At 39.7% G+C, this 12113-nt stretch overlaps 1 protein-coding gene across 1 annotated transcript in view; it reads right to left on the bottom strand.

The window, feature by feature from the left end:
- The window catches only part of LOC126188632 (dual specificity calcium/calmodulin-dependent 3',5'-cyclic nucleotide phosphodiesterase 1-like), a 590211-nt gene that overhangs the window by 282245 nt on the left and 295853 nt on the right, over positions 1–12113 (bottom strand). The window contains exon 4 of the mRNA XM_049930233.1: positions 9001–9114. Within this exon, the coding sequence (XP_049786190.1) occupies positions 9001–9114 (114 nt within the window). The remainder of the gene's footprint in view (positions 1–9000; positions 9115–12113) is intronic.

The raw sequence follows: 12113 nt of genomic DNA, 5'->3' as shown, positions 1-12113 counted from the left end.
AACCCGTCGTAAACTGTTACGATTACCAGTAGTGAACTGTGTCAATAACAAACAAAACTATGCTTGTTTATGTATGGAAAAGTGTGGTCAATTATGGAATGTTATTTTTGAACGAGAGAAAAACTCTCCAACTTTACGTATATATATATATATATATATATATATATATATATATATATATATATAGTATTTGTCCTTGTAATCTCATTTCATACCTCTCCCTCCGTGTAAATAGAATTAAGTGGAAATAATTAATTACCGCTAAAATTCAAGTTTTGTCATTGGCCATCTGCCATTCTTTTGCAGTAATGGCGCATATCAAGAACAGAAAATAATTTTTCAGAAAAGTTTTCATTAAATATACACGACGAAAGCAAAGATAATAAATAATATTACGAAGCTCAAGCTTGCTTATGAGTACACTGACTGGGAAAAATCTTGTTTTCACTGGGGTAGGTATTAGTCAAATCATAATTACCAGTATAGAAGGTCAGTGTGTAACAAAGAATTTACGTAACATTGAGAATAATAGTGCAGCTACGTAGGTGATTATATCATGTCTCTCTCTGCTACAATATTTATTTATCGGACATTAACTATTGCAGTTCTAAACAAACCACGCATATTTTTGAGCTAGCCGTGTGTGTTGACTACATAAGTAAAGTATTACAACCGAACCTAATACTTTACTCGGAATTATTTGCCCACGTAGCAACATTGATGATGGTTAGAGTATATTTTAGCTGCTACTATGAGTGTGCGAAATATACGCGACGTTACGGCTTATAAATACTCTCATCCACGATTCCAAACGTAAAAAAAATGGGCGAGAGAGAGACGATATAAGGGCCAACAACGACAATGACTACTGATAGACAATCAACATGAGACAGGTAGAAGAAATGTTCGGTATTTAAGGGGAGCCGGAGGTGCGTATGCTGCCCATGTTAAAATCACTAACTTTGAGGAACATTTATGAATAAACTACCAAATAGAAAAATTTGAATTTTTTTTACGTATAGAGTGGTTTAGTATTGCAGTTATGACAGAGGGATTTTGGAGTATCTTATCTAGTTTCCTTCCAATTATTTTTTTCATTAATTATCCAAATTTTTTACAAATTAAACTGAAATGAAACTACTGAACATATTGCCAAATGGCTGTGTTACAATGTAAGTTTGACTACTAGGAGTGCTGTATAAAAATTTCATCTAACTTGAGTGGATTTTGAGAAAATGTTCCTTATATTCGAAAAATTCTACTTTATGGGAAATGGCTATCAAAGTTTCTCAATACATTCCTGCACTATAGGATGGATTATCAGGGTCTTCTTCTTCATCTTCCAAAAGCTTCCTCTTCCGTCTTCTTTTCTGGCCTGTTGTTCCATCATACTTCATATGCCTTTCTCTTCTTTCTGCTCCTCTTATCCTTTTTCTGTCAATATTTCTTAGTGCTCGTCCAGTGTTCACCCCAGCTGTAAATCCTAATGCCTTCAGAACTTCACACTTCACACTGTTCCCTTGGTTGTAGGTTGCTATTGCATCATAAAAGCCAAAGTGCAGTGTTTTTATGCTTACAAACACCCTTTTAGGAATCACTTTCCAAATCAAATTGTTTACGCTCTCATTAGGATTCTGTGTCTTTCCGTGTAGACATTTGTGTAACAATTCTGGCTGTGCTAAGTCATGAAAAATTGGTTTTATTGCATTTATCACAGTTTCTGGCAAACCATGTTTGTGATCATAGTCATTTTTTGCATTATGTTTGCACCAGGAATCTTTTGGGCACAGGCTGTGTTGAGGGTATTAATTGGAAGAGGCAGTATGAAGGAACAATGCCCACACTGCTTTTCGCATGTCACTAACATTACTAGTATTTTGCCTTATAGCATACCCATAGTATCTCTGTAGACGTTCAGTCACTTCCTCAGTAAGCCTGCCTCTCCCTCCTATTGTCTTTCTATCACTGAGCTTACTTGAACCCAAAGTTTGTTTGAGCCTTCGAAGCCATGCACCCATACGCTTTTGCACTTGCCCAATGCGTTCCAACTTTTCAACTACAAATTCATTTCCATATAGTTTCAGTTCCTCTATAGTCTTGAAACCTTTGGAGTCACCATCCCCAAGGTAGTATTTGCTAGAAGATGTCACAGGGCCGGCCATGTGTTGCTTAGCAGAAGAACGCACTGTTTCAGTAATTGTAGTATCGCAACTTGGTATTAGTGTTAATTTTCTTTTCCCTACGTTCTTCCTCTTCTTATATACACGGTTACTAAAACGTGGCATCGTAACCAGAACAATGCTTTACACAAGAAGTATAATACTACCAACAACAGGCGCAACTTGAACTAATTCGAAACGGTAAACAGCAAAGAGATGATGTTCCGCGCTCTTAGCGCTTAATTTGTCACAGAAAACAATGTAGCCAACCCTTGCACACTCGCTGTATGCGTAACATAAGGCGCTGTATGCGTAACAGGTCGAGAAAATCCCAAGCAGTTCGCCAGGAAGTCACGAGAGGGTGTTAAATGCATTCAGCGGCCGCCCATTTCCCCTGCAGGCGTGGGGGAAAATGGTAATAACTCCACTTCTAAGGCGAGTAGAACAATAATTCAAAGTTTACATTAAAGAGGAATGTTCCAATTAATTTTCGGTAGCAAAAAAAAAAAAATCGTAATTTTTTGGATTTGACCACCTACGGCTCCCCTTAAAAACTCGGTTTCATTTCACAGATTATTTAACCGTTCCTCGTATTTCTTCTCTAGGTACAAACGAAGTCACGGCAGATATTTCTGAGTAAATTCTTAAATAGTAATTCAGTGTAATAAAATAATAGTAGTAAGATCTACAGCTATATAATTATAGTACATTACATCAGCGAAAAATACACCAACACGCTGAGCATTTGCATCACAATCTTAAGCTACTGATTAAGATACGGAACGCCTTGGACAGTTTCATCGAGACTTGGTACAAAGATGACTAATTACAGGGAGGCATTTACTAAGGGGGTCCTTAGTAACCCAATACTTGAGGATGAAGTGAGATAGTAGTTACATGTAAGCGTATCTATGGAATGTCTAGAAAAATTTCGGAAATATTCAATCTGCCTATTTCACTCGTCTGCTTTGATAGATGAAGTCATTTAAAATGGCAAACAAAAACCACTCATCGAAATCCAAAAAAAGTAAAATACACGCCATAGCAAGAATTAAAGCTATTCTCATGACACGTCATTCGTTGGCTTTGCCAACTCACAACCAATAACCTTCCACCTAACCCAGACCATTTGTTACCGTACACTACAAAAAATAGTATAGAGGCAAAGTAAATAATACGTGTGTGCTTTTCTCTCTCTACCTGCGCATGTATGACGCCAAACAACACAGCATCATCACGTTATGATTCAAAATCAAGTTGCAATATGAGTAAATTCAATCCGTCGACAATTTCGATCCAACATGGTTCCATACATATATGAGTTATTAACTGCAAAAATAGCATGCTGGAGTAAGAAATCGTAGTACACGTGGGAGTCAGGTGGGGGGAGGGGGTTATATAGCTCAAGGGGATAACACGGAAAAATACTCGAAAACGAACTAGTGTCGAATCCTTAGTTTGTGCATTTACTAGGCTGATTCGTGGCAGTCAGGATGAGTTTGACGCCTTGGCTGACTGTTTGAGGTGGGAAGGTGGCTGGTGAAAGTCCTGATGATAACTACCACGTAGAGGTGAGTGGAGGGTTTGAGATGGGAAAGGGGGGTTATTTGTACACTGTAAATGTGTAAGGCGTGGAGCAATTTCAACCAAACGTGGGAGTCAGTTCACTATTTACCTGGAGAAACACAGGGGATAAGATATAATGTGATGACAATGAAAAATAGTTGAAATTGAGTAAAAGTATTGATGGATTCACAGCTTTCGAGGTCGCTGGACTAATTCGTGACAGTTCCCATGACTTTGTACCGCAAATGGATGAGCTGACGAATGGAAGTCCGTAAAATGTTTTGAATTTTTTAGAAACATGTATAAATATGTAAAGCTTCCATAAGGAACTAAATACAATAAAATATTTCCAAGCCAGCATTTTCTGATTGTATGGAATTGCCTATTGGTTTATTTAACCCAACCTATAAGCTGATTATTTATTATGGTTCAAATGGCTCTGAGCACTATGAGACTTAACATCTATGGTCATGTCCCCTAGAACTTAGAACTACTTAAACCTAACTAACCTAAGGACGTCACACAACACCCAGTTATCACGAGGCAGAGAAAATCCCTGACCCCGTCGGGAATCGAACCCGGGAACCCGGGCGTGGGAAGCGAGAACGCTACCGCACGACCACGAGCTGCGGACTGATTATTTATTATAATGAAAATAGAAATTTAATGTAGGTGTAAAGTGAGACAACCGACTGACACGAGTCTGATGATTACGGCAGTTATATGCATGTTTTCACTAAGTCTCTGGGTTTGAGTGATTTCACTTACACACTTTTTCAATATTTTCGGCTAGAAATGACCCATGACTTGTGTTGCCAACTTTTCTAGAGAGGTGAATGCAAAGCAAATTTCTAAAAGTCCAAACTCTATGTCTTTATTTACTTACACTCGAATTATTCGGACTTCTGGCATTAAATGTGGTTGATTTTACAAGATTAATAAGTGATGCTACATCATGAATTTATGTTTAAAAAATGAACAATAAGTTCTTTATTTATATTTGTTGAAGCTTTGACTCTCTTCTCACTGGGTTTCACACATGACAGTCTGCCCCCGGTAGCTGAGTGGTCAGCGCGACAGAACGTCAATCCTAAGGGCCCGGGTTCGATTCCCGGCTGGGTCGGAGATTTTCTCCGCTCAGGGACTGAGTGTTGTGTTGTCCTAATCATCATCATTCCATCACCATCGACGCACAACACTACGACCCATGACCGATAATTCCCTTTCGGTCAATTCTGAAGTGATGTGAACAGAAAGCATATATGATGCATTTTTAACTGTTTTGTAACTTAATCACTTGTATTTTAAGCATATACAGTCACTTGTCGAAAGCATTTTTGCCGCTAGAAATATTTGTCACCATTCGTTAATTTTCGTAATTAATGTAGTTTCAGAACATGATTCATCCTTGCATATACTTCATATCGCACTGAATTTGTCTTCAGGATCACTTTTTTTCACTCATATAATTACTGCCACTGAGCGTTTCGGCAGATCCAGACACGAAGTTCACTTGTAAGAAAACGCCTAGTCATGAACATAGACAAGAAGCTGAATAAAAAGCTGCTTATTAGCACTCAGTAAAAATCAATAACAGTGGCGACAGGCAGCAACAGAATGCAGTCGAATGACGATTTAACAATGCCAAAATGTTGTGCTTCGCGATGTATCTGTTCCGTAAACAATCTGTCAAATGACGGTCATTAATCGAAACAGAAATGAGATTATACACAACGTGGTCAAAAGTATACGGATGCCTGGCTGAAAGTGACTTACAAGTTCGTGGCGCCCTCCATCGGTAAAGCTGGAATTCAATATGGTGTTGGTCCACCCTTAGCCTTGATGACAGCTTCCACTCTCGCAGGCATACGTACAATCAGGTGCTGGGTGGTTTCTTGGGCAATGGCAGCCCATTCTTCTCGGAGCGCTGCACTAAATAGAGATATCGATGTCGGTCGGTAAGTTCTGGCACGAAGTCGGCGTTCTAAAAAATCCCAAAGATGTTCTGTAGGATTCAGGCCAGGACTCTGTACAGGCCAGTCCATAACAGGGATGTAATTGTCGTGTAACCACTCCGCCACAGGCCGTGAATTATCAACAGGTGCGCGATCGTATTGAATGATGCAGTCGCCAGCCCCGAATTGCTTTTCAACAGTGTGAAGCAAGAAGATGCTTAAAATATCAGTGTAGGCCTGTGCTGTGCTGTGATAGTGCCACGCAAAACAACAAAGGGTGCAAGCCCCTCCATGAGAAACACTACCACAATATAACACCACCGCCTCCGAATTTTACTGTTGACACTACACACGCTGGCAGATGACGTTCACCGGGCATTCGCCATACCCACTCCCTGACATCGGATCGCTACATTGTGTACCGTGATTCGTTACTCCACACAATGTTTTTCCACTGTTCAATCGTCCAATGTTTACGCTCCTTACACCAAGCGAGGCATCGTTTGGTATCTACCGGCGTGATGTGTGGCTTATGAGCACCTCCTGCCTCTCTATCATAGTACTTGCAGTGGATCCTGATGCAGTTTGGAATTCCTGTGTGATGGTCTGGATAGATGTCTGCTCCGACCCTCTGCAACTGTTGGCGGTCTCCATCAGTCAACAGACGAGGTCGGCCTGTACGCTTTTGTGCTGTACGTGTCCCTTCACGTGTCCACTTCACTATAACATCGGAAACAGTGGACCTAGGGATGTTTAGGAGTGTGGAAATGTCGCGTACAGACGTATGACGCAAGTGGCACCCAGTCACCTGACCACGTTCGAAGTCCGTGAATTCCACGGAGCGCCCCATTCTGCTCTCTCACGATATCTAATGACTACTGAGGTCTCTGATATGGAGTACCTGGTAGTAGATGGTAGCAAAATGCAGTTAATATGAAAATTGTATGTTTTTGGGGTTTCCGGACACTTTTGATCACATGGTGTAGTCTATAAAAGCAGTTATTGGTGATTTTGGAGACGTCATTATTAGAGAGTGGGGGGGGGGGGGGATGTATGTGTTGAGGTGGAAGAACCATTTGCAAAGAGTCAAATTATTGACTGAGAGACAAGAAAGCGTTTTTCAAGGAAGTAGGCTAAGAACCAGGGCACAGATAGAAGTTACGAAAGCAAGTGAATCGTGAGACAAAGATGCTGTCTGTCAACTGATCTATTCAATACATTCTTAGCGGAAATTGCAAAAATATTATGTTTTGATAGAAACAGTTGGTGACAAAAATGACAAGTGTAGCGTCTGTATATATTTACTTTCTAAATATTCTTAATTCATGTATACCTTAGATTTACACGTACTGTGTGATAAAAAAAATACAAGTATAGTAGTATAAATACTCATTTCCATGACTCAAAGAACGCTTAAACTTCTGCTTAGTGAAGGCAAAAGACAGAAATAAATGGATATTCTTCAAAACAAAATTAAAACATAGTTTGAAGCGAAACAGAAAAAAGTAAAGAAAATGAAGTACATGTGGATGACATACAAAGGTACTTATTCAGATAAAACTGTTAAATGGTGTAAAATTCCTTCCCGGACAGCTGACAGGCGCTTAAGGTGTTACGTAAGAGCAAACAAGATCGAAAACTTAAAAGCTCTGGTATATACCGAATACAGATTTCGAAATACAATACATAGGTCAAACTGAGATGATGAGGTTTGGTTTGTGGGGCGCTCAACTGCGTGGTTATCAGCGCCGGTACAATTACCCAATCTTTGCTCAGTCCAATTTCGCCACTTTTCTAGATGATGATGAAATGATGAGGACAACACAAACACCTAGTCATCTCGAGGCAGGTGAAAATCCCTGACCCCGCCGGGAATCGAACCCGGGACCCCGTGCTCCGGAAGCGAGAACGCTACCGCGAGACCACGAGCGGCGGACAATAGGTCAAACTGGAAGAAGGTTTTCCGCTAGATATAGAAAGTACACCCGAACACGTGGAATCACAACCACGACCAGTCCCGACTATAACTTATGAACACACCACTAGGCTCCAAAGGGAAACCTAATGAATTTTTTAGAAGAAACAGAAATTTTTAGTATGAAAAAAATAAAAAAATCTCGATTTCATTTTTTACGAACAGCGGTATTTTAATCACAATTTCTTTCATGACAGTCGAAGTTTCGCTATGTCAGTGATCGAATCATTAAGCTTAAAACAGAAGTTATATCTTTGAAATCAAATGTTATCTGTTACCAATTTCAGTTCACCCTATGTTTTTGCAAAAAACCAAATACGACTAGTCTTCTTCTTACTGCGTATTGTACTCAATCCGTAAGACTGTAAGGTCCTGTGTCTTTTATTATAGGTAATTTGGTGTGAATAATAAGAGTAATTAAGCTTAACTATGTCTTAATTTATTAATAATATCGTTAAATCCTTCTGCTAATAGTATATAAAGTTTATATCTATGTCTCAGCCAGATAAATAAATTGGAAGTGGTTGGTTTGGTGACGCAACGGTCGCTTTCATAATTTGAGCCTGGTATCTAATGTTCTTTAGGAAGTCCGATCATCACTATTACTATCACGCAAACCATTTATTGCCACTGAAACTTAACATTATGAAGGACCTGTGTCACCAAACTTTACCACTCTCCAACAACAGCTTCTCTGCCTGATGAAACTAACATATAATTTCACATGTATTAATTAATCTGCAGACACTTCGACGAAGCAGGAGAACTTTTAATTGCATCAATTAATTTCCAAGCCTACGATTCTCTAATTGATTATTTTTATCTCTTGCTATCGTCAATGTGATGTGGGCTTATTTCGCATACATTTTACTTTGAATTCTAAACGTTTATAAAACCCACCCAGGTGCGGATATAAGGTAGCATTACAAATGAATCCACATTAAATAGTTCCTTTTCGCACGGTGGATCATAATTTTCACCTGCAGTCTGTCGTAATAAAGACGAAGTATGCCCATTTTCTTTAGGATTCGCGCTAGATGCCCGTTTTTGCTTCATCTGAACCTGTTCTGACTAAGCTGCACGTAACTGTATGAAGATACAGAGGAATCCATTCATACGTAACTAATCTGTGTGTATTTACGATAACAGTTAACAAAAGCGTCACTGCAGTATGTTGGTTTACTGTATCAGGTTGCACATATAAAAAGCGTTAAGTCGAATAAGGGGGGAAAAACTGCATCAGTTTTAGACACAACTATACAGACACATAGAGACACAGATGTGTGCTTAACATACCAAAGTGGTAGTGGCAGGTGCCGTGAAGCAACGTAATTAGAGTACTTACTTGGTTTCATCGATGAATACCGCTTCGAGGACGCGTGCCGCATAATGGAGGTTCTTCTGCAAGATTTCCGCGGAAATCTCCCCCCTCTGCAACTGCCGCAACAGGCAGCGTAGCCTGCCAACAGACAAAACACAAGCGAACATTGTCAGAAATGTCGTAGAAGCGTTGCAGTGGGTTATTGCTTACAGTATTTAGCAAATAAACATATAAAGAAACATTCAAAGCGATTAATCTCTGTCACTCGTTAATAATAACTAATTGTTTTCTTGTGAAATGAACATGCAATTGGGAGCATATTTCTGTGACTTTTGGATTTTTAGCACATTATCTTCGTTAAATAGCGTTACTATTGAAACAGCCGTAGAATCGTACAATTAGTTTGTAGCATGGAAATTGGTTGGAGTCCACTCTCAGTTCTATTTGCATGCAACTTCATTATGAAAGACAATAAAAATTTAGTGCCACATATTAATGATTTATTTGCTTATGTGTGTTTAAGTGATTTAAAGAGCTATACTGAGTGCACGTTATGAAAAAAAGGGTGCACCACAATAGACCAAAGTATGGAGACGAAAGTAGCCGCTGTTAATACGTTGCCTACTGGAAATTCTTGCAGTAAGAAAACCGGCTGACGCAACGGGGGACAAACGATTCCGAGGTCTGCATAAGGTAGTAAATGTTATATAGTAGGGGAAATCAGTATAAAGACTCACTGTCCAGTTGTGTTATTCCATTGTTAGTACTTTGTCCAACTTCCGCTCTTCGTTATTAGCTCAAAAATCCTCTTCGGCATTGATTTTGTTAGTGTTTGTAGTTCTTGCAGTGAAACTGTCGCTCAGTCTTCTCGTATCTCTCTTTTCAGATCACATACGGCCCTTGCAAGTATTCCACGAAGATTTTCGAAGAGGTTGACAATCGGGCTACGTGCAGGCCAGAGCAAGACATCGGTATCTTTATCTTCAAACCACTTTTTGGTTCTAGTAGAACCATACCGAGATGCGGTTTATGTTAGAAACATTAGACTTTCGTCTCGTAGTTCTTCATAAATTCTAATCAATTCCGTTTCCAGCACACACAGTTCATCCTAGCGTTCAGTCAAGCAATTCGTGATTTACCTTCAGCGCAGAAGGCTGCCCATATCATAACGCTTCCACCGTCAAAATTTCTCGTCATTCTTACATGCTCCTCTGTTCTCAGATCATGCCAGTAATACTGAAATCTATCCTGCCCGTCTACATGAAACTTCTTCTCATCACCGAAGATCACTTTATCCCACTTGGAAGTCCTTGACATACGTTCTTCATCAAACTTCAGTGTAGCCTGTTTATGTTTGGGTGTTAATGTGGGTTTCTGCTGTTATTTCATGAATCTAAGAAATATGTCATGTGAAAAAAATTTGTCATACACGTCTGGCAGTTACTGGCAACTATGAATCAGTAACAAGTTGGGAATAGTGACGGTTTGTGGCCTTTGCTTTGCTTTCTCTGCTTCAGATAATTTTCTGCTTTGCCCATATTTTCCGTTCTGTCCACATCGTGCACCGAGTCCATCGAAATTATCAATCACTGACAATTATCAATCACTTGACAATTAGAGAGTCCCATTTCCTTGTAAGTATCGATTTTTTGCTTTTCATCAAATGATAACTGTTTTCCGCGTGGCATTGTCACAATGGTGGTTTACGTACACAACATTCACTGTCACTAATGGTTTTTGTTTCCTCTCTGCAGTAAAGACACGTACGTACACACTAACACTGCACGGAGCCGACTGCCCTTGTACCGCGTTTCAACCTTTACAAGCTGAAAAGTTAATGTCCTGTTATATGCTGTACCACTGATATCGATACCATTTGACTACGTTTGTCGGTATACTAGATTACATACTATTGCATATACATTGTGCACAATTATTGTAACCGAAAACGTTGATTTTCTTCCAAATATCCACGCCTCATACTGAATTCCACTACTGTATGTTGGGTTAAATTGAAAGAGAAGAACGTAAATACAATAAGACATAAAAGTTTGTATAGGTGATGGCATTTTCTAGCTGCACGCATTGGAATACTTGTTACCATCACGTGGTTTCATCCGAAAACATATTATACAGGCTGTCCCATTTGTCTTGACCACCGTAAATAACTGTTTGTGCAGATGCAAATTATAAAATGTTTCAAGCAAATATTCTTTAGTCGTCAGGGGGACATCAGCGAGCATGATTGCCTTCGTTCTAGCTTTGCTATTTACAAAGATATGAACAGCGGTATGCCTTTTTTTAAATGGCATCCTGTATGCTTTATTCGGCAATTCATTTCCTCTCCTAAAGACCTATTCAAAAATGTATCACAGTGTACCATTCACAGAAACACAACGTTATTAATTACATAACACAACACTGACTTTGAGCCCGGGATCACAAACTCGTCCACTTGCTGGAGTTGTCAGAAAACAAATGAAAACCAAGTAAAAACATAACACAAAATTGACTTTGACTGTCCTGTACCATGACTTTCACTCTCCTGTACCATTTCCAAGGAGCAGAACATTCGAAGGTGCTCAAAGTGGTGACCTTAGACACCGATAGACTGGTGCACTCATTGAATGAAATAATTATTTACTGCTTCCAGTTTTGCCTGATGAAGAGACTTACAAGCACGCACGATACATTCCTGCATGTCCTCTGGAGTTGCTGGAATATCGTGATAGACAACGTCTTTAATGCATCCCCAAGGGTTTAAATCAGGAGACATAGCAGGCCAAATAACTGTTCCTCCACGACCAATCCATCTGCCAGGACACCTGCGGTTCAGAACACGCCGTGCACGCAAGGCATTATGTGCTGGACATCCATCGTGTTGGTACCATATAAGCATTCTGGTTCTTAGCGGCACTTTATCCAGAAGAGGAGGAAGAATTCGTCTGAGGAACTTGGCATACTCTGTGCCGTTTAGACTACCATTGATTAAATAAGAGCCAACAATTGTAGTACCAAGCATCCCACACCAGACGTTAACTCTCCATTGACGCTGATGTTCCACCTGTCTAAGCCGTCGTGCGTTGTCGCTGGACCAATAATGCATGTTCCTTGTATTTACCTGTCCCTTGTTTGAG

The sequence above is a fragment of the Schistocerca cancellata genome, chromosome 5 (assembly GCF_023864275.1).
Source record: "Schistocerca cancellata isolate TAMUIC-IGC-003103 chromosome 5, iqSchCanc2.1, whole genome shotgun sequence".
Lineage (NCBI taxonomy): Eukaryota > Metazoa > Arthropoda > Insecta > Orthoptera > Acrididae > Schistocerca > Schistocerca cancellata.
This window is presented reverse-complemented; position numbering and strand designations above follow the sequence as displayed.